Source organism: Antechinus flavipes, chromosome 1, assembly GCF_016432865.1.
Source record: "Antechinus flavipes isolate AdamAnt ecotype Samford, QLD, Australia chromosome 1, AdamAnt_v2, whole genome shotgun sequence".
Classification (NCBI taxonomy): Eukaryota; Metazoa; Chordata; class Mammalia; order Dasyuromorphia; family Dasyuridae; genus Antechinus; species Antechinus flavipes.
In genome coordinates, this window is record NC_067398.1 from 209,599,116 (window position 1) to 209,622,648 (window position 23,533).

The 23,533-nt window shown below is 35.9% G+C and overlaps 2 protein-coding genes across 4 annotated transcripts in view; one reads left to right on the top strand and one right to left on the bottom strand.

The window, feature by feature from the left end:
- The window catches only part of LOC127560697 (dnaJ homolog subfamily A member 1), a 25,771-nt gene extending 21,048 nt beyond the window's left edge, over positions 1 to 4,723 (bottom strand). For 2 of the 3 annotated variants that reach the window (XM_051995500.1, XM_051995491.1), the window contains exons 1-2: positions 4,554 to 4,723; positions 173 to 477 (exon numbers count right to left, since the gene is read on the bottom strand). The gene's annotated coding sequence lies outside the window, so the exon portion shown is untranslated. The remainder of the gene's footprint in view (positions 1 to 172; positions 478 to 4,553) is intronic. The other variant, XM_051995510.1, reaches the window with a different exon arrangement.
- APTX (aprataxin) lies at positions 88 to 22,486 on the top strand. Its single transcript, XM_051995521.1, has 8 exons — positions 88 to 202; positions 4,361 to 4,510; positions 8,233 to 8,279; positions 11,427 to 11,756; positions 14,563 to 14,622; positions 15,510 to 15,736; positions 18,288 to 18,391; positions 22,195 to 22,486. The coding sequence occupies exons 2-8, from the start codon at positions 4,378 to 4,380 to the stop codon at positions 22,347 to 22,349; spliced, it is 1,056 nt and encodes a 351-aa protein (XP_051851481.1). The 5' UTR covers positions 88 to 202; positions 4,361 to 4,377; the 3' UTR covers positions 22,350 to 22,486.
- The last annotated feature ends 1,047 nt before the right edge of the window (positions 22,487 to 23,533 follow it).

Genomic DNA, 23,533 nt, shown 5'->3' on the forward strand with positions numbered 1-23,533 from the left:
AGGATTGGCCGAGAGCGCAACAAAGGAGAAGGGGCGGGATCGCAATTCCTGGCCAATCTGCTGTGGCAGTTTCCTTGAGACGTCATTTTAGTGCGTGGAGGTGGGGGGGCTAGAAAAGGGGGTTCCGGAATTAGACCCGAAGTGCCTGCCGGGGGAAGCCTTTCCCGTTTACCTGGGGACAGTTTCTCTTAACATCCGAGAGGTGAGCTGCCTGCCTCGTTGTGGCCTTTTATGGCTGTGTCTGGATCTGAGGAGGCCTTGTCTCACGGTGGTCACCCACGTTGGGGGAGGGGGGAAGAGGGGGAGAGAGCGTTAATTTCCTTAGGAATTAGGGCCGCGAAGCGAAGATAGACCAGGTTGTGCTGCTGGAGAGCCAGAGACACCCATCTTCAAAAAGGCCTTCTTATTTCTCGAGCTCCTGTTAAAACAAATCCATCTGGGGAACACTAAACCATTTTCCTTATCTCCCGGTTTTTGCTGGAATAGAAAGAACATTGTTGCTTCAGCTGTGTATAATCAATCAACCAGTATTTTTAGACTTTTAGATTAAATCTGCGAACATTTATTGTGAACTGTTCTATGGCTACCCAAGTGGGGGGGAAAGTCACAGTGCTTACTCTTGAGTACTGCCTAATAGGACAAATACAAAGAGTTCAGTGAAATAAGTAGTTATGTAATAATTGGGGAGGAGAAGTACAAAGGAGAACTCAATTAGCAGATAGCTATGAAGTACCTACTGTACAGAACAGTGAAGTGGCTTGAAGGAAGGAAATTTCAGCAGCTAGAGGAGAGGATTTCCATCATCCTAAATAGAGGGAGTGGTGAATTGTAGAGGAAAAAAGGGAGGGGGATAGATGATTGAATATCTACACAACCTAAATAGTGTATTTCAAAGAATATAACCTGAGAAAACTACAAAGGAACTAGTTTGTCAGCCTAAGGATTTAGTATTTTATTCTAACAAAGGGGAGATCTTGAAGATCTTAAATAGAAAAGGAACTTGGTGGTTATTTAGCTTTTGGCAGTGTTTGCTATTTGAACAGTTCAAATGATAGGGAACTCACAACATGTTGGGGATTTTAAAAATGTCAATAGTTAAGGAGGGTTTGGGGGGGATATAAAAGGAATTATGATAGCACTAAACAATAGGCAATAATTAAGAAATGTTTGTGAATGTTAAGTAACTAATTCTCTACCCCTAAGGAGCTGACACTGTTTGCCGAAGCAAGTATTATATTCAAGAAACAATTTTAGAAAACAATGTGACAATATGATTAAAAGTAAAATTTATCAGGGAAAACCTCACAGAACTGGTGAGACATAAATGCTGAAGATTTGAATAGCTGTTTCAGGAACCTTAAGAGATCATACTAAACTCCTTGATTTTATTTACATGGGATTAAACTAATTTCGATAGCAGTTGAATCATTTGCCCAGGGTTACTTTCACAGGAAGTAAAGTGAAGAGTTTGAATTAGAATCCAGGTCTTTTGATACTAAATTTAGCACTTTATGGGAACTGAGGTTGGTGAGTCCATATTATTTTGAATGTTAAAATGGGTTTAAACTTAATTTGATAAATTATGAATTGACTACCTACTTGAGACAAATAGTATACTTGCCACCTAACTGCCCCCTAATTTATCTTTTATGATCTACCCAAATCCCCCAAACTCCAAAATTATCTCTTCCCTCTCTTTAAAACTCATCCTCTCATATACTATGAGCTAGGTGGTAGAGTAGTGGATAGCAGTGGATAGAGCACCATCCCTGAAGTTAGGAGGACCTAGAAGCGAGTGCAAGGGATAATGGTGTAAAAAAAAAAAAAAAAATTACCCTGGCATGGATTCTGTTATTTAAAAATTTATAAAGTTATTATAAAATAAAATAAAATATTTAAAAAAAAAGAAGTTAGGAGGACCTGAATTCAAATCTGGTCTCTGACACTTAACACGTCCTAGCTGTGTGACCCTGGGCAAGTCACTTAGCCCCAATTGCCTCAGCAAAAAAAAAAAAAAAAGGACAGGAAAAGCTAGACAGTCTGAGAAGATGGTAATATTTTGCCATTCATTTTGCAGGCTCCAGGCCATTGGAAAACCAAAAGATAGAATGGGAATTAGAGTTTCTTGAGGATAGGCTATATAAAGGCAGGAGTTAAAAGATGAAAAAAGGAACAAAAAAGTAGGAGTGTTTCAAGGATGAATTTTGCAGTTTTGCCTATAGCCCTGTGGGGCCTCATGCCACAGATAAGTCAGGCACATATTCTTTGCTTCCTTTTGACAGTGGGCAAGCCTGTGGAACAGTGAATAGATAAAATTAATGGCAGTATGCAGGAGAGATTTGAGGAAATACTGAAGCAGGAAAATTAAACAGTCTGTTGACTAGCGTGGTAGCATTTGAAGTAGAGAAAAAAAGAAAGCCAAATAATTTTCAAAAGAAGAATCCATAAAACTTGGAAAATAGTTGAGGGAGAAACAAAAAATCTTTGAAGTTTTCAAGCTCAGGTGACTGGAAGAATGTGGTGATATTTTAACAGATATATACAAGTTGGAATAGGAACTATACTGAAGGGAAAACAGATAATTATAAAATGAGTTTAAGGTAATGGTTAGGCATTAAACAGAAATATTAGGAAAATAGGAATATGGGAACTCAGAAAAAGATCTGGGCTCAACATAATGGACAAATTACTTACCTCATTTATAGTTTTTAAAGTCTCAGTTCAAATTCCATGCCTATCACCTTTTTGGAGTTTTGAAGATTATTTTCAAAATTGCCAGTTGAAGAGTTGAGAATTAATAAAAGTGGAAAGTTGAGGACCTGATTAAATGTCCATGTATAGGAAATGGGAGCATCAAAAATATAAAACTCAAGAGCTCAGCGATCATTTGAATCAGCTACTTCATTTAAGAAAATTGAAACCCAGAGAGAATTTAAGATTTAGTCAGGGTCATATAGGTATTAAGTGGCAGAACTGCATTGAGGAACAAAAGAAGGAGGAGGAGAAGAGGGGAAATGGAGAGTAGAGTTAAGAGAATGGTATGAATACAGAAGGAGAGAGGGATGAATAGTGACATGGTCATATGGCCCAATGAAGTGAAAGAGAATTAGGACCCATAGAATTGTTGAAAATTTGGCAGATTGGGGGAAGAAGGAAGCATTTATTAAGTGCCTAGGATGTACTAGGCACTGTGATAACAGATATTGATAGTAAAATTGCTGTCATGCATATGTATTCCTTGAAATTTTTTGACATTAAAAAAGGATCCTTATACTTGAAAAGGAACTAACTAATGTGTTTAGAGAATACAAAGGGGGTAACTGAGGGAGATGGAAGACAGGAAATGTTCTGCTTTTAATTCAGTTTTCCAAATGCTAATGAAGGGGAGTAGGGAAAATGAAGAAGAGGAGAAGTCAAAGACTATACTATTTTGAATATCTATGATTGAGATGATTTGGGGTATTATTAAGAGAAATCAGGAAGAAAGGAAGAAGTTTTGAGAGAATATAATATATTCATTTTGGGACCTTAAGACAATATCCAGGAGTTTTTTGAAAATGTTGATGCTCAGAAGACAACTTGGGGCTGGAGATGTAGGGTTGGTAGTTATCCATCTATAGAAGTGATAGTTAAAATCAGGATACTTGATTCTATCACCAAGTCAAGAAAATATAGCATTTTGGGGTAATAGGAGAGGACAGGAAATGGTGCTAGTGAATAAAACTGCTGTAGAAGGATAGCAAGGAATGATGATATTATGTAGGTCAAGTAAAGAAAGTTTTTCAAAAAAAGTTTATAGTGTGAAATATGGTAGAGATGTCAAAAAAAAAAAAAAAAACAGGCTGGGAAGTTGATAATTAGAAAATCTTTGGTGGCTTTTCCAAGTATAGTTTTGGCTGACATAGGGATGTCGATTGTCATGAATGGGTTTCCTTTTTTCTGGGCCTTGATAATTCTGGGTCTTGACATATGCCATATCTCTCACATGGAATTGATGGGTTTTACCCTTACCAATTCATGTCTACTTATACCACTTAATTTCTCTATTGTGTCTACATAGAAAATACAAATCTTGTATAGTGGCTGCAATATAACATACTCATTTTGTATTTTATTCTATATTTATAGAATCTGATTTTTAAAAAGACAATTGATTTTTAGCCATTCTTTGGACATTTGTGAGAATGGATTTTACCAGGTATATATCTTGTGGAAGGTTGGTATTGGTAACCCAAATAAATATTAAGTATTATTTGTTGCTTGGAGAGGAGGTATATAGTTAATAACAGTCTTGCCTTAGCCTCTTATGAGTATGTCATATTAGTGCAATTGGATTTCCATTTCTTTTGCTATTTTTCAGTTTGTCATCTTGGACCAATGACGCAAGAATGCTGGTTAGTGAAGCAGGATAGCTGCCACCAACGTATCAGACTGCCACATTTAGAAACAGTGGTGATAGGACGTGGTCCAGAGACCAAGATAACTGATAAGAAATGTTCACGACAACAAGGTAAGTAGTGGCTACAGCGAGTCTAAAGAGATTTTTATGTCACCTGATGGCTGCAGGGTCAGGTTGAGAAGTATCAGGTTAAGAAGAGTTGAGTGTTGGAAAATTCTGTGCTGGCTCCTAAAAGAGAACCCAGTTGTTGAGCTTTTTCACAAGTGCCTGGTTACGATTTATTCCCAGTTCCATCAGCGTAGTGATGTGACACTTTTCCTTTATCCCATGATTATGGGACTAACTTCAGTTGCCACTTCCCTTCAAAACAGAAATATAGGTTTCAGATTTCCATTGTGATGACAAAGATGAGCTCTAAGGTGACCAGGCTGTAAATGAGCATGGCAGGTTGAGTTAATAATGGCCCAAGGTGGGTGGGGAGCCTAGCTTTTGAGATTGTATCCTTTGCTATCTATCTTCTAAGTTCATCATCTGACTTAAATTGTCCCATGAAAATAATAGTCTTTAAAAAGTTATTTTAAAATTTCATTTAATAAATGTTATTTTTTTCCTTTCATCCTCATTCCTTCCATTGAAAAAGAAAGTAAAACAAAATCATTATAATAAATCTTGATCATCAAGCAAAACAAATTCCTGCCTTGGCTATGTTCAGAAATGTCTTCTTTATGGCTTACTCTGTACCTTGATTCTATCACCTTTCTGACAGGAAAAAGATAGTGTGTTTGGTCATGAGTTCTCTGGAGTCATGGTTGTTGATCATTGTGCTGATCAAAATTTTTAAGTCTTTCAAAGTTTGGCGTCAGTGTGACAAGCCTCTGAGAACTGAGCAGCATCGGGTTACCTCCGAAGGGGAGCTGAACCAACCCAGAGCAGAAGGGAGGCGAGCAAAAGCCTCTGATCTTTCCCACATACAGTGTTGTGCTAGGCCTCCCTGTCTTGTACTTGTGATTTTTGAACCAAAGGATGGGGATCCCCTATGTTATTTCTCTTACATTTCATCTTATTAGAAGATCCAAATTGTAGAATTCTTTGAAAACCATCCAGAGAGCTCCAAACTTTATCTTCAGAGGAACATGACCGGATATGCCAATGGCAGGTCAATCTAGCAGTTTGTAGATGGATTAATAAATGTAAGCTAGAGGGGAAAGACATGTTAGGAGACTATTACAGGAGTACAGGACTATTACATGTATCTGTTAGTCAAGAGACATTTATTAAGCATTTACCCTAGGCCAGGCACTGTATGGAAAGGGGGTGACTGGTGAACAAGGTTTCAGACATATCTGTATCTAGTGTACCAGTCACTGTAAGCCCTGCATCTTGCAGCAAGGCAGCAGCAGCACATTGAGAGATGGGTCGAGTTCCACATTGTATCGAGAGCAGATGTTTTTGAGAGTTCTATCAGGAAAGCTCATTAAACAAATCTACCTCCCATCTACCTCTCTGCCACTGGTTCCCCAATACTGTTAGTTGGGCATGCTGTTAGCACTCAGCTCTCTATCAGCTACCTATTCCCAAACCGTTTTCTCAAAGTTCTCAATAGCCATAGTCTGCTCCCTGGGCCTTCTTGCACCTAATTTACCCAACTTCCAGCCCTTTCTGATTTGCAGAGTGCTGGGGATCATTATTAGAACGAGGTCCTAAGGGAAGCAGGAGGGGAAGGGGCTTGAGGGCATGAGTTTCAGTGGGAGGAGCAGCAATGCCTCTTTCTTAGTAGTACTGAGCAGAAGGAAGAGAGGGATTGGAGGATGATGCTCAGAAGTTTAGGAAACCAGAAAGAGAAAGTTGAGGAAGGTCCCTCCCAATAACTCTAGTGTTCTCAAGCAAGTAAAAGGCTATTTGGAGTAGGGAGCCTAAGGAAAGGTTTGGACCAGTCCTCCTGGGAGAGAAACTAGAAACAGTGATGAGAAGGCCCCATGACTTCAGGGCAGTGCTAACCAGCTAATAACTGGTGTGTGCTGATAGAAAACAGTGACCACTCATCCTGATTGTTAAAACTTGTAATGAAACAATAGTAAAAGTTGGACAGATTCTCAGGACATCCTCTGATGAGTTGGTGACCTACAAAAGAGAGCTATTGTCGTTGCCATTATACTAGTTTGCTTAAAAACTAGAATTAAACCTTTTGTTTTAAGCGGGTACAAATTGTGTTGAGATGCACTAGGAGGAGGGCCTAGAGTCAGAAGACAATGTTTGAATCTCAGCTATGTCACTATCTGCCTGTGCAACTTTGAGCAACTCACTCTTAATGTCTCTGGGCCTGGGCTTCTTCCTCTGCAAGAAAAATAAAGCTTAGCTTTTGTAAAGCACTTTAGGGCTTGCAAAGCATTTATGTATATTAATTTATTTGAACCTCATAATAACCCTCATTTTACAGATGAGAAAACTAAGGCCAAGAACCTTTAATGACTTGCCAGAGGAGCTGGCACATAGCTAGTTTGAGGAGCTAGTGAAAACTCAGATCTTCTGGATCTTCAAGCACAGCACTCTCAACATAACCCCTGTAGGTGAGGGAGGGCTAGCTGAGCTCAAAAGTAGTTTCCCTCTCTAAATGCAGGATCTTATGAACAACTTAAACATCTAATCAAACGAGCCATTGGGCAGTTTTGAGACTTATCATTAAGGTGGATTTCTTGGAGATTGTGTGCAAGTAATAAATTAGGTCCTAAATGAGCACCTCTTCACTCCATGTCCTCCCTGCAGAGGGAGGAAGGGAGGAATCATTTGACAATCTCATAGAGACCCCCTGGACACTATTTCTTCCTTAAAGATCTTAACTTTGTTGTTGGTCATCTTCCCTCAGTAAATCAGCTGGCATGCTGCTGCTGTCTTGGTTTGTACGTGTTTTTTTTTTTTTTTTTAAAGGAATTAAAAGAATACTGTCTGGTGGGATTATCTTGGCCAAGTGTGCAAACTTTACTAGTTCCCAAAATTGGAAAAGCATTTGTTAATCATTTGCTGTGTGCAAAGCCTGAATAAAGTGTTGGGGATATTAATAGAAAAGTAAGACAGTTCCTACCCTTGACGCTTATATTCTATTAGGAGGAGTCAACATTTATATGAAGGTTTAGCTTTAAGATAGATAGGAAAGCCTCTGTAGGCTTCTATAGGATAGTATGGTAGTTGTTTTAATTAGTGTCATTGCTGTTGATAAAACTGATATCTGTTTCTGATGTTGAAAGTTTGACAATGCCAGAGACTTTCTTTTCCCAATTCTCAGTAGCTGTAGCTGCTGAGGGGGTAATCCCTGTAACAACAGTTGCCAGGCTGCATCTCCACATAGGTGACTTCCGTGAACAATGATCACAAAAGCTGTATTGGAAGCAGCATCAGTGGTTTGAGGATTGGTGCTGTTCCTTGGGCTTTGGGATATAGGTTCTTAGGCTTCACCTATTAGAATATAATACTAAGTAACATGGTGAAATCACCAGAGCATTGTTTTTCTTTTATACTTAATGTGCAACTTTGAGCAGCCATTTGTTACTTTGAAAAACTGCTACATAAGTTTTGGGCCTATGTCTCTGGGATCATTCAGTGAATGTTATAAGTTCTGAAGTGGCTATTTGTGCCAACATTAAAAAGACTTCAGAAGATTTATGGGGGCCTTAAGAAAATGGTGATTATGCAGGTTTCCCATTTGAGAAGTGATTTGGTGAAACCTTGTGGGACTACATTGATTCATATTTCACACTAAGATTTTTCTTTCCTCCAAGAATTATAGGAGCAAATTGTATTCTTAGAGTATTAATTTTTTTTCTTTTAATCTCTTTCAGTACAGTTGAAAGCTGAATGTAATAAGGGTTATGTCAGAGTAAAGCAGGTATGTGCTTATTGGTTTACTTAAGTTTATTTAGTATTTTTTTTTGTTAAATTCTTATAAATTTATTGTTTTATTAACCAGTTTTGTTTTGGTAAATTATATAAAACCCTAGGGTCCTCAATAATGAATCTTTTACAATATACAACCTTTCAAAACAGTTAACAAACAAAAGAAAACATTATAAAAGAGTAAACAAATAGTATCTTCAACCATAGAATTGAGTTAGTTTTTTTCATTTCGTTATAAGAAAGATGAGTTTCATTAGTACCATCATTGTCCTGTGCTTTTGATTAAAGTTTTGTTGCCCTTTGGAGTTGCCTATATTTATATAATTGTAGAATTTAAGGTCCCTGAGAATAGACCCATGGAGTGGGCCTATTTGGGTTGGGATTTGCAGTTTCCACTGCTCTAATACCTTTCACTTCTTAAATGTTTGTTGAATTAAATATGGTTCCACTTTGTTCATTCTGTTCTCTTAGTGTACTTTACCATGAGATAAGCATGTATTAAATACTTTGCCAGGCACCAGATTATGTTCTAAAGATTCAGATATATAAACTGAAACAGGCCCTGCCCTTAAGGTCCTTACATTTTTACATGTTCATATATATATATATATGTATTTATTGTAGCTTTTTATTTACAAGATATATGCATGGGTAATTTTTCAGCATTAACAATTGCAAAACCCTTTGTTCTAATTTTTCCCCTCCTCCCCACTCTTTCCCCCAGATGACAGGTAAACCAATATATATGTTCATATATTGATGCATTATGTTCACCAGTAAGAAAGTACAGACTGTATATAAGATAATTACACAGTGATGGGGGAATAAGTGGATTAAGAAAGGCCTTTTGAAGGTGGTGGCCTTTGGCCTGAGTTTAAAGGAAAGTTCAAAATTCCAAGAGGTGCAGGTGAATAGAGAAAACATTCTAGGCCAGAGGAATAGAAAAACAGATAGCCTGTCCTGAGGTGATGTGTAGTGATCTGCAAATTGGTCACTTTGGTTGGAACCTATCTGTGTATGAAAGATGAGAGTTATGTATAATAAGCTAGAAAGATAAAGGCTGGATTCAGATTGTGAAGGGCTTTAAATGTCGAACAAAGGAAGTTATATTTATCCCAAAGCGTAATGAGAAACCACTGAAGCTTTTTTCCCCCCAAAGAGGAGTGTCAGTCCTAACAGTAAATCAAACTAAAGAAGGAATTCTCTGCTGTGAAGGAATGCTTTCCTTTCATGCATGTGGTAATTGCATATATGTATAGAATAGAGTGTAAGATGGAAAGGTGTTGGGAGGGTGAACCCTTTATTGGTGATATGGAAGAGGATGTTAGCTGGCACTGAATAAGATGAGGAGGTGAGCTAATCAAATTGCTTATTGGTTTGGCTGAGACTTGCAAATGGAAAAGGTAAATAAAATGTACCAGTTCTATTCTGTACTTCTTTGGTTTATTTTATTTTATATTATTTTCCTTAGTTGCCAGTAAATTTCTATTTAAAAACCTAGGCTCTCAAAGTATCTCTTGGATTAGCTAAGGGGAAAGAAAAAGATGGCTAAACTGAGCCTTGAAGAATATTAGTAATAACAGTACAGAGACGAAGAAGGGTTTATCACCAGAATAACTCTGGTATCCCAACCAATAAAGATAGAATATAGAAAAAATTTTCACCAAGTCCTAATTTTCTATAGTAGTTTTAGTCCAGCTACATTTAAAAATTTCTTTTTTGATGCAAAAATGTTTTGAATTTTAAATAACTATCTTAAAAGTGAACTTCTGGAAGCTATTCTTCTAATTAGGGACTTCTATTAACTGAGGAGAGCACATATACATATGCCCCAAAAAATCCTTTCCACATTGCTGCACTGCATCAGATTTGCTCAAGCTATTTGGCAAAGAAAACACTTCTTTTACCTTAATCTGAACCCTGAGTTGGACATTCTCCCAGTCATTGGACACAGCCCCAGAACATTTAAAACGCCTCTCCTTCTGTCCAAACCAAGCAGTTTATTTGGCTAGGAAGGCAGTGTTGGGAGCTAGTTTCCTAGTGCCTGGGAAACACAATACTTATTTCTTAAATGTTGTGTAATCCTGAAAAGAACTCCATCCTTTACTTATCATCTTCCTACCTCTTCTACAAATCAACCTCCCCCCCCCTCCCCCACTTTTTCATGCTCAAAAGCTGTTTGAATAGACTGGGAACATGAGAATTAAAGACAGTTCCCTGAAATCAAGTTATCATGTTGCTTCTGATAAATTCTCTGAGTTAGAAAAATGGCAAATACGTCTGTAAATGCAGAGCACTATATAAATGCATATTGTCACTCTTATTCTAGGAAGTTGTTTCAACTACTATTGTCCCATCTACTAGTTATTTCTCACTTTAATTAAGTTATTCTCTTCCTGTACCCTTTCTACCACCCTTTCACCCTGCTAGTTTTTTTTTTTTTACCTTATCTTTGACCTCATCAGAATTGGGAGCTCCTGGTAAGAAATTTCTACTAATACAGATTGGCACCTGCTCTTCAATTTCTAGTCTTAGAGATTCCTGGGTATCTGGTCAAGAGGCCAAGTGACCAGCATCACACAGCAGATGCTTGTAAGAAGTGGAACTTGACCTCAGCACTTTCTGAGACCAAGGCCAGCTCTCAATCTACTTTGCTAGATTGTTTCTCCTCCTTTCTTGCTTCTAAATACCGGAGTCCTTTCTTATTCCCACAATCATTCTTATTTTTTGGTATTCCTTATTGATTGGATCAGGTTCCATGTTGAGTTATAGAAGCACATGGTACATGGATTTTTTTTTTCTTTTACTGAAAAAGAAGTGAGTTGTCCTGGGAAGACTACAGTTCTAAGGATTAATTGAAATAACTTCAGGATGTGGTTGATTTTAAATAGAGGCCCTCTTGGATTTAAACTAATAAATTTAAAATCAACAAGCCTTTCTTTTACTTTGTATCCTTCCTGTTGCTTATTCTCTTTTGATATGAAATCTTGGTAGTAGTTCTGTAGCTTTAATTTTCTTGGGGGAAAAATGCATTGTTTAAGTTCAGAAATTTTTTTTTCTATTGTCAGAAAATACTGGTATATGCAACACAGGTGTATTTGTATCTCTTAGGAAACTTTCAGTGTTCTTTCTTTCATAGATAGGAGTCAATCCAACCAGTGTTGACTCAGTAATTATTGGGAAAGACCAGGAAGCAACACTAAAGCCAGGACAGATTCTCCACATCGTGAATGAACTTTACCCTTACGCTGTACAATTCATAAAAGAAACTGAGAAACCTGTCCTAGGAAGAGAAAGAATAAGAAAGAGGCCTTGTGATAACCAGAATGAAAAGGATGAGGATAATAAAGCAAAAAAGATGGTGGAAAGAGAGCCCTTGGAGGATTCACGGGGCACTTCTGCTCATAAACCACGCAACACCAAATTTACTGCAGCTCTCAAAAAAGGTGACAGTACTTCCAGCAAAAAGGTAAATGGAAGAAAGTAATTAGGTAGTGATGACAAGAATGCTACTCGCTTGTGGCTAGAAAATCTTTTGGTTTTTATCTCTAATTGTTAAAATAAGTAATTTTTTTCCTTTGAAGATTAAACATGGAGGTGGGGATTTTATTTTATTTTTGATTCTGTTGACACATTTTGTTTTGACAAAAACACATCCCAGCAAAACACAAATCCCCCACAAAATATATATCCTCCTAAAAGAATGAAGGAAAACCACCTGATAGTGTTTTTTATGACAGTACATCCCTTTTCCACTTTCTAAGCTTCCCATTTGTTATCAGAAAGTATGTATACTTTAACTTCAGTCCTATTATCCATTATATTTGACTTATTTTTGTTGTTTAGCATTGTGTTCATTTATGTTGTTGTCATTGTATCTAATGTTCTTTTAGCTCTGCTTTCTTCACTTTGCGTACTTCATGCAAATCTTCCCATGGTTTTCTAAATTATTCTTCGTTGTTTCTTATAATACAGTGTTCCATTATGTTCATAAATTACAATTTCCTTAGCCATCCCCCAGATGGTGATTAAAAAAATCTTTTATTGATGTTTTCTGTTTCTTACATTACCATGCTATTCCACATATTCTTCCCTTCTCCATAACAGATACTATTTTTTAGAAGGGGGGTAGAGGGGGGAGCCAGCACAGCTGATCAATACAGTGAGAAAATCTAAAAACATGTGCAGTGCCTAATACCTGTGAACTTTCCCTCTCCACAAAAGTATGGGTTGGTAATGTCTTTTCATATCATTTGAGTCCCAGTTAATCATTATAATTTTATTATATTTATTTTTGACTTTTTGGTGTATAGTTGTTCTTTCCACATTTACATTGTTGTAGTTACTGCAATTGTTTTCTTGGCTCTTTTTATTTCGCCCTGTATCAAATTATGTTGATCTTTCTGTATTTCTCAATTATCATCACACACATTTCTTACACCACAGTAATACTCTATTACATTAATTTACTACAGTTTGTCTAACCACTTTCCAATTAATGGACAAACACTTTGTTTCTGATTTTTGGCTCTCACAAAAAATGCTGCTATAAATATTTTGGAGTTTATGGGAACTTTTTCCTTATTTGTTGGTTTCATTGTTCAAAGAATATGGAATCACTTTAGTTGCATAATTCCAAATTGCTTTTCAAAATGGTTTTCATTTTCATTTCATGCATTCATTTCCCAACTCCACCTTCATGTATTAACTTGCCTATCTTTCCACAACCCTCCAGTGTTGATTATTGTCATTTTTTTGGTGATTTTTGCCCATTTGCAGGGTGTGAGGTGAAACCTCAGGATTGTTTTGATTTGTACTTTTCTTATTATTAGAGACTGAGCATTCTTCTATATGGTAGAATACTTTGCAGTTCTTTTAAGAATTACTTATTCATATTTTTTGACCATTTATCTATTGGGAAATAGCTGTTAACTCTTAAATTAATATATTATTTGTATATTAGATACCAAACCCTTATAGAGAGATTTGATACAAAGATTTTTTAATTCAGTTGTTTCCTTTCCTATTTTAGAAGCATCAGTGTTGTCTGTGAAGAAGCTTGTTTCATGAGCTCACCGTTTTAAAAATTTTTTCTTTAAATGTATATTTATTGATCATTTGTTTTTACATAACTTATATTTCTCCATGTATCACTCCATTTTCTCTCACAAAGAGCCACTTCTTAAATAAAGAATAAAAAAAAAAAAACTGACATTATACACTATGTCCATACCCATGATACCTAATTATAGTCACTTCTTAGTATGATTCCAAGTTGATTTTCAGCATACTTGTACCTATTCACAACTTTACCACATGTGCATTAGTGGATCATGTACTTTGTTTACAGACATTTGCTATTAAAAATGTATTGTCATGAATATTTTTCAACACATAGTTCTTTTCTTGTAGTCAGTTAACACTCTGGGATATAAATCTAGTAATGGCATCGCCTGGGTCAGATAATGATTTAGAAACTTTTCTTTCATAATTCCAAATTGTTTTTTAGAGAAGTTGGTTCATGTCACAGTTGAGCAATAATGAATTAGCAGGTCTAGTTTGCCTTTTCTACTGTCCTTTCACCATGGGATTTTTATATCTTTAACTATCTTTAGCCATTTGATAGATGTGAGGTGATCCCGCAGAATTTTTAAATTTGTATTTATCTAATTATCATTGATTTTTGAATAGTTTATTGGAGGATGGTTTTCTTTCTTTTGAAATTTTTCAAAACAGGATAATGGCATAGTTGAAGTTTACATTTGACAGAGACTTTCAGGTATTTAAAAAACTCTGCCTTTTTAAGTTAATATTATGTGCTATTAAGATTTAAAGTGAATTAATAAATTTTGTTTTGATGCCCATCAAAATGTTCAGATACTCCCATATACCCAAATAAATCTTCTCAAGTACATTTTTTGAAAAACGTAATTAAATTGTTAATAGAAAGGAGTGCTGTGCCATTAATATAATCTCAATGCTGTCCATAAACCAGGATTTTGTATGAGACATACAAAATCTCTTATTGTTGTTAAAGTGTGAGAATTTAATGAAAAGAAAAGAGTATACATGGTTGCTAGCTTTTAACTTTTTGTGAATATAAATTAGAAGTTTTGTGACAGAAGAATTGTTACTGGAAAATGATGGGAAAAGAGATTAGAAATCCAGTATTTGCTAGAGAATTGCAAATAAAAAACTTGTGTAGTGAGGAAAGGTCTTTGTTAATCCCATGTTATTGTGGTATTCTGTGAACACTCTCCTTTTCTGTACTGTAGGCATCCTTGGGACATTGGACTCAGGGTTTGAAGATTTCTATGCATGACCCCAAAATGCAGGTAAGATGAAGCACTATATTTGAAATATTTGTAATTCTTTTCATAAATAACTACTTCCCAGAAACCATATCTGTACTAGCAATGGGATAGAGTTGAGACAAAATGAATTTTCCAGGCCAGCAGAATTTCTTGGAAGAAAAGCTATGTCCTTTGGAGAATTTTGCATGTGTATTATGTGTGTATCCACATCACATACCTTAAGAATTCTGTTAAGAAAATTGTATAATAATGTGTCATGAAGCATTTTTAAAGAGTCAGTCCTTGCATTTTTACTATTAATGAAATTCTTTACATTGGCTGTTTTCTGTGTAAATAACAAAAAAAGGACTTGCAGATTCATTTTTATTTTGAAAACTTTGTCCTATTTTTATTAATGCCTTTTTGTTTTATATCATGTTCATTTCTGACTATATTCCTCTTCTGCCTAGAAACCTGTCCCTTGTAATGATTTTTTTTTTTTTTTAAGGAGGGAAAACAATTATTCAAAACTAATATGTTTTCTTTGCAACTCTTCCTCAGGGCCCATCTTGATCGTTATTATCACAGAAAGTGGTTTCATTTTGTATTCTTTCCATTTATATTATATACATATTGAATACAATAATATGAATGGAAAAGATAGATTCATTTTAAATTGCATTCCTGTAGTGAAAAACTTTTTGACTGGCCTTTTATATATGTGTGTTCAAATAAAGAGTCTCTTTCCTTGGCAAGCTATTTTTTAGTGATCTTACCTCCACCCCAAGTGTTGGAGGGGATTGGAATAGTATGTGAGAGGCTAAGAAGGAAAAGTACTATGTCAGTTGGCTCCAGGTAGGATCTACAGTGTAATTAAGAAATCTTATTTGTGTGTTTGTGCTCTGTTTTTGTAATTTTCTCTTTACTAGGTTTACAAAGATGACCAGGTAGTTGTGATTCATGACAAATATCCCAAAGCACGATACCATTGGCTTGTGTTACCTTGGATCTCCCTTTCTACTTTGAATAACCTAAACCAACAGCATGAAGAGCTTCTCAAACATATGCATGCCATAGGAGAGAAGATGATTGAAGAGTGTGTAGACTCTAAGCACTTACAGTTTCGTCTGGGTTACCACGCTCTCCCTAGCATGAGGTAAGACTTTCTTGTAGTGTTAAGTGCCCTGTATTTCTACTGACTGCTGTACCATCATGATGTTTCTGATTCCTGGCTACAACTCAGGCATATTTAGTGTCAGCCTTTTGAGGATTAGCCTTGCTAAGTGCAGAGAAACTGCATCACTGATATTCTGACCATTTGGTGATGAATTATTTGACCATGGCAAACTATAAAATAGAAGTATGCAGAATGGACCTCTCAGTGCAGGCTTTTCTGATTTTGCACTGAAAGGGAGTAGAGTTACAGCAGAGGAGGAATAGAGTGTGAAGAATTTCACTCTGTAGATTATTTCTAAATTTTAACTCAGTTATTGGTATCCTCAGTGTAAGATCCTTGACCAGTGAGTAAACATCCTCCAGAGAAATTGAATTCAATTCAATAAACATTTATTAAGCACCCAGTATGTGTCAGGCATCTTGCTAAATACTAGGGATACCAATGAGAAAAAGACAGACCCTACCCTCAAGGAGCTTACAGTCTAATAGTGGGACGACAACACACAAAAGGGATTGGAAAGTTGGGAAGAGACCCCAGGGAGGGGTTTCTTCTTAACATAACATAGGAACACCTTATTCCGTGAAGTTGAATGTAATTAGAACTGCAAATGCAAAACAGAGTGAGCCGCAAGCACAGTTTCTGCTCTCTATAAAGGAAGCTTTAGGAGCTTCTGTCCTCCAGCCGAGTGAGAAGAGAGGAGACTGAGAGGGAGGCAGTCTCCAGACTCAAGGGAGCAGCATGGTGGTTGAGTACATTGTGTCAGTCTGGATACTCTCACCAAAGGCAGAACTGGAAGTTGGAAGGGCAACCCCTATATTCTCAGAGGGGCAAATGAAGGATTTGACAGAGTTGGTTTTATTGAGGATCTACAAGTGGTCCTCTCATGTTATAGTGCTTTTCATAAGTGTTTGAATGAAAATACTTGGGTTTTTATGTATCAACATCTGTTGCAGAGGATGAAGGAATCTACAGAAAACTCAATAAAACCTACTTAAGCATGTTACTTGGATAGTTACTTAGTGCAAAGATGGGAACAGGTGAGGATGGCAGAAAAATGTGTTGTCAAATATGGCTCAGGAATAATGAAGCTGTGCCCCATGCTGGAGTCATCCTTTGTCATACTTTGACAGGTCATCACCCTTCCTTCATTTACTGTACTAGTTTTCTCTCCTTTCTTCACAACTCTTCTAGGAGTTCTTGGCCAGTCTTCTTGGCCAGTTTTGGACCAGGGGAATCCATGCCATTTCTTTGTCATTTTTTTTTTATTATAGTTTCTTCTGGTTCATTTTTGAAACTTTGTTGGAGTATTTGTAGGAGAACTGAGTATTTGAAGGAGAACTGAATCTCTCTAAAACCTTTCCCATTTCCAGCTTAACCCAAAATACATTAATTATCCTCCACTTTTGGAGCACTTTTCTCTCATACCTCTGCCTCTTATTCATTCAATTCTTCAATTTCTTATTCTTCAATTTCTTCTCTAACTTCCTTTAAGTTTTTAATCCCTTGTAAAAGAGATCCTGTAGATCTCTTTCTCGGTTCCCCCAGGTGCCCAGAGGAGCTTTTCCTCTAAGATTACTTTCTGATTATCAAATATGTATCTTGTTTATATCTAGCTGTTTACACACTGTCCTTTCCATTAGAATGCTCCTTGAGGTCAGTGACCATATTTGCTATTCTTTATGTCCCCCCTCCTTCCCCTCACTTCCCCCCCCCCACAACTTACCACAATACCTGTCAATTAGTACATGTTTAGTAGATGCTTGTTGACTGATCTCATTATTCTGAAATTATGGTCATTATACTGATCAGAGTTTTGAATTCTTTCAAGTTTCCTTTATATTATTGTGGTTACAGTGTAAATATTCTGGTCCTGCGTATTTCTTATATTCTTTCAACATCGGTTATATAAAAGTCTTCCTAAGTTTCCCTGATTCTTCATATTCGTAATTTTTATAGCACAATAATATTCACATTAATTTTAAAGAAACTATTTAAATATTGGAAAATACTGAGGAAGCTAGGTGGTATGGTAGATAGAGGATTGGACTTGGAATGAGGGAGATTTGAAATTCAAATCTTATCTAACATATATAGGACTGCATGCCATCTAGGGGAGGCGGGGTGGAGGGAGGGAGGGGAAAAATCGGAACAGAAACGAGTGCAAGGGATAATGTAAAAAAATTACCCTGGCATGGATTCTGTCAATATAAAGTTATTATTAAATAAATTTTAAAATAAATAAATAAATAAAAATTAAAAAAAAAAAAAATAAATTCAAATCTTGCCTCAGACATTAGCTATATGATGTTAGACACATCCCTTCAATTTTATTAGCCTTAGTTTCTTTATAAAATGTGGATAATAATAGCACCCATTTCACAGGATTATTGTGAGAATTAAATGAGATAAATATGTAGTTTTCTAAATGTTAAAGAACTGTGTGTTACCTATTGCTGTTATCATTTTAAACATTTAAAAATGCATTTAAAATAACTTTTTTTTTGTACTCTTCCCCCCACTCCCCATCTAGCCATGTGCATCTTCATGTTATCAGTCAAGATTTTGATTCTCCTTGCCTTAAGAATAAGAAACACTGGAATTCTTTCAATACAGACTACTTCCTTGAGTCACAAGGTAAACAATTTTAAAAAAATTTTTTTGTTTGATTTTTCCATTTTATTGTATCCTTAAATTAAGTCATAATATAGCTCTCCTTCTACAAAGTATAATATTCTGTTTTCCCTGAATAAACTTCTTTTCTCACTACCTTTAAGGACTGTCAGGAAATTTAGGTTGTTCTTGAATGTTTTCTATTGAATGTTAGAAAGAAGTGAACCATATGCTGGTAGGTGGTAGACCTCTTTCATTAAATTTTTGTTTGGAAAAGATGTAACTGATATCCACTTAGATTTTTCTGTAGTCTTTCAATAGTCTTCTCCATCACATTGTTAGCTAGATCCTATTGGAAATACTATTGCAAGCAGGAAGAAGAACTTATAAGTACAAGTTTCTGAGATTAACTTGATCTGTGGTTGCATATAAATGTGTCTGTGGATTTACTGTTGTTTTGCTTTTCTTAGATATTTTATATCTAATCAAGAGTTGGCTATAGTTATAATAGTGTACCAGAAGGGAGATAACATTTATGGTTAGAGTAAGAAAGATTATTGGTTACATAAGGGGTAAAGCAGAGTCATTTCAGGGAAACTAAATCCCTTTTCAGTCTTTCTTCTTTTTCTAATTCTTCCAGTCTGAAGGAAGAGTCTTTGATATGTTATTTTCCTCCTTTTGGGAATTTAAAAAGCCTTACTTCAGTGAATTGGAAGAAATTATAGTTACATTTCTGCTCTTGAAACCATTTGCCAAAAGCTCAGCCTTCTTCCATCATCATCTCATATGACTCAGATGCCTTCTCCCAAGTGGAGACATGCCCCTTCTCCTCATCCATATGCACAAGTCATTCGTTTTAGTTTTTGTAGCAGATTTCCCCCTCATCATCCCCACACTTTCACTCCTATTCAGTCTGCCACTTTGTTCTGCCTGTAAACATGCTGTATCCCTTACTCTTAAAAAACCCTCACTTAATATTTCCATCATCAATAACTGTTGTCCCATGTTTCCTTTCTTATCTGTTTTTGTGTGCCTAAACTCAGTGAGAGGGCTGCCTTCAATTGAGGCCTTCACTCTCCTTCTCTCCCCTCTCCTTAACTCTGTCTGTACAGTCTGGCTTCCAACTTGATCATTCCACTGAAACTACTTCCTTCAAAGTTACTAATATGTTTTAATTGCCAAATGTAATGACCTTTTCTCAGTCTTCTACTTCCTGATCTATTTGCAGCTTTTGACGCTGCTAGTCAATCTCTTCTTCCTAGGTTCTTAGGATACCTCTTCCTCCTTGTACTTCTCTGATCACTCCTAAGTCTCCTTTGTTGACCTTTATCCAGCTCACACCCACAATTTTCCTGGGTCTTCATTTTATAGTGAATTTCTTCTTGACAATTTAAATTCAATATGTCTGAAATGAAATCATTACCCTTCCCATTAAATCCTCCCCTCTTCCTAACTTCCCTATTATTCTTGAAAGCCCCACATTCTTCCCAAGGGAAGGGAAAAGAACAAGCAAGCGTTTATTAAGTACTTACTGTGTGCCAAATACTATGCTAGACACTTCAGAAATATTTTCTTTTTTGATCCTCACAATGACCCTGAGAAATGGATGTTATTATTATTCTCATTTTACAATTGAGGAAACTGAGGCAGGTTTTAAGTGTCATACTCAGGATCACACATCTGATAAATATCTATCTGAGATGGATTTGATTTCAAGTTTTCCTGATTCCTGCTTAGTCCTATCCACAGTGCCCATTCCTCCAGGCTCACAATCTAGGGATTTTCCCTGACTCCACAGAGTTTCTCCCCTGTAGCTATTCTGTTTTTAAATCCTTTAGATTCTATCTTTGTATATCTCTGGTATCTGCCCCTGTCTCCTGTGCACTGCTAACAGTAGTGCAGGCTCTCTTGGCCTTCCGCCTAAACTAGTAACAGGAGCCTGCATGTAGAGTCTCTGTCACAGCTCTCTTCCCATTCCAATCTGTTTTCCACTTAGCCATCAAAGTGATCCTCCTAATTTCCAGGTTGGGCCATGTCACCCTCTTTTCAATCCACTGGCTCCTTATTACTTCTACTATCATATATGAAATCCTTTGGCTTTTATAACTCTTCAGACTTGCCTTCTGCTGTCTTTCCAGTCTTCTTACATGTTGTTTTATGATCCAAGGACATAGGCCTTTTTGCACAAACACTCCCTACTCAAGGTGTTTAATGCATTGATTAGTTCTCATACTAGGATACTCTCTCTCCTTTCCTTCTTCCTTCACATCTAGACTAAAATCTTCTATAAAAAAATTTTTCCACTGATATTAACTACATTTATCATAGAACTTTTGTGCATAGTCATTTATAGGGTATCTCTCCCATTTGATTATGAGCTCATTGAAATTAGGGGCAATTTTTTGCTTTACCCTACTTTGCCTCTCCAGAAATTGGTAACATAATGCTTGGTAGATAGTAAGCACTTAACAAATGCTTGCTGATTTGGTGCGACTGTCTTATCCCTTGCTTCCCTTACTACAAGCTTTATGTCGAAAAGGTTAGAATTAGGTATAGTCATAGGACATTTTTAAAAAGTTTTAAAAATTGATATTTTTGTTTTTTGCATCAATAAATTTTTCAATATCTTTCTCCCTCCTCCCTCTGAGAGCCATATCATATAACAAACACTGTGGTTAACTACTAATTAGTAAACCCAATCAATAAATCAAAGTCTAAAAACATATATGGTGATCTGCATGCATAGATCTTTCAGATCTATATAAAGTAATAGGACAGGAATTTTTTTTCTCATATTTCTTTTTCAGGGCCAATTTGTCTTTATAACTTTGCAACATGTAATTTTCATTGTTTTGGGTGGTTCTTACCCTTCATATTGTTGTAGTCATTTAGCTCTGCTTACTTCACTTTGTATCAGTTCATCTAAGACTTTCTGTGCTTCTACTTATTATATTTATTGCTTTTTACAGCTCAATAATATCCCATTTCATTTTTGTATCATAGTTTAGCTGTTTCTTAGTCAGTGGGTATCTACTTTGTTAGTAATTCTTTGTTACTACAAAAAAGTGCTGCTATAAATATTTTGGTGTCTATGAAGACTTTGTCCTGAAATGACCTCCTTGGATATAGTAGACAACTTCCTGGATTAAAGGGAATTAATTTTTGTAATTCCAAATTGCCTTCCAAAATAGTTGTGATGATTTTACAGCTCCATCAACAATGACATGGGATGCCTCTTTTCATGTCTCCTCTGACATTGACTATTCCTGACTTTTGTCATCTTTGCCAGTTGATAATAGGGTATTAGGTAAAACTAAAGGGTTATTTTATTGTCTTTTATCATTTTGTTTTTAAAGCATTTTTTCATATTCCTAATAGTTTGCAATTCTTCTTTTGAAATTGTTCATATCTTTTGAACACTGTGGAAAGCCATTGGGGAATGGCTTTTTAGATATATAGATAGATAGATAGATAGATAGATAGATATGGCAGATAATTTCTCATATGGCTGTTTCCCTTCTTATCCTACATGCATTAATTTTGTTCAGAAGCTATTTTATGTAATCAAAATTATTTATCTTATCTTTATTCTGGGTAGGGTATTTTATAGTTCAGTAATATATCTTAATTAAATTTCATTTCTTGCAGTAAAAAACATGCAACTGTAGAGCCAAGCCAGATTTATTTTTTTCTCATGTGAAATCTAGTATCTATTGAATGGATTCCAAAATATGATTCTATGTTTAGAAGTTCCTTTGGTCAGTTATCTGTACCTCCTATTAAAAGTAGTCTACATTTTTCTCTCTTCCCTCTGCCCCTCTCCCCAGATATAATAAAAATGATACAGAAAGATGGGAAAGTGACTGTTCCAGAAGGAACACCTGAACTTTTGAAGCTACCACTGCGCTGTCATATATGCAAGGATCAGCAAGCCACCATTCCCCAGCTGAAAGATCATCTCAAAAAACATGGATCAAAGTGATTTTGTTGAACTTATCACTTTTAAGAAGAGGATCTGAAATCTGGGTATTAGGAATGAACTTTTAATACCTTTTCTGAATTTTTTTCAGAAACAGAAGAACTGGTACTTGCTTAATTAAAATGAATCATTTTTAAAAAGATCATGTCTTATTCTTGGACCATGAAAATGAGTGTTTAGTCACATTTATAAGTTAAGAATTTACATATGCCAATAATGGATTGGGGTCAGCTGTGTGGTGCATTAGAGCATTGGACCTGGAGTTGGGAAAATCCAAGTTCAATCCAGCCTCAGATACTTATTACTTGTGTGACACTAAGCAAATCCATTTTAATCTCTGTTTGTCTCAGTTTCCTCATCTGTAAAATGAGCACACACCGGAAAAGGCAAATTATTCCAGCATTTTTGCTAAGAAAATCCCACAGACTTTGAAATAACGGGTGTATCAGTTGTATGTGAATATTACTCCAGGTCATTTAAACATTTATTTCAAAAATTATTTTCCTAGTAGTAGGGATAGTAAAAAATTACTTGTCCATGATCATACAGTGAATCAAAGAGGGAATCTTTGAGTCTGATATTTTTCCTATTCCATTGTACTTCCTCAGGACCAAAGTAAAATCTTATCTAAGCAGGCGTGGAACCCACAACCTTGGCTTGAATATCATGTTGTAACAAGCCACTGATGTCTACTTTTCAAATAGGACTGGATTTTATATTTTCTTTATTAATGATTCATGAAACAGTATGATTTAGGACTTGTCCTACATCTCATGTTGAATCTTCAAGACCATTGATGAGGCAATTAATGTTTGTTTCCAAGTAACTCTATATTACTGATGGTTTGTTAGATCACTAATCATTTACTATATAATAATAACAAAATTATTTATTGCTAGTTATTCATTTATGTTAGTCTGTTTCAGAAAAATGTTCAGACTGAGGAATTTAAGTGTAATCTGGAGGATAATGAATTTTAAAATTATAACAGTTTTAGGATATAAGTAGTTGAAACTTCCAAAAGGTCAGATGGGAAGCAATGGGAAGTTCTGAATCACTGAAAATTAGTCATTGCAAAAAGAATATGAGTAGAATCAAATAACTTCTCTTTTTTTCCCCCTTAAACAAATAAACACGTGGAGATAACATTAATTCTGATAGTCTAGACAAATTTTTATAGTTTCTCA

Bases quoted from the DNA above. Each gene is read 5' to 3' on its own strand.
- APTX (XM_051995521.1), top strand. From the start codon at position 4,378: ATGACGCAAGAATGCTGGTTAGTGAAGCAGGATAGCTGCCACCAACGT. The intron at 8,280-11,426 runs GTATGTGCTTAT...TTTCTTTCATAG, and splicing joins GTTATGTCAGAGTAAAGCAG to ATAGGAGTCAATCCAACCAG. The intron at 15,737-18,287 runs GTAAGACTTTCT...CTCCCCATCTAG, and splicing joins CACGCTCTCCCTAGCATGAG to CCATGTGCATCTTCATGTTA.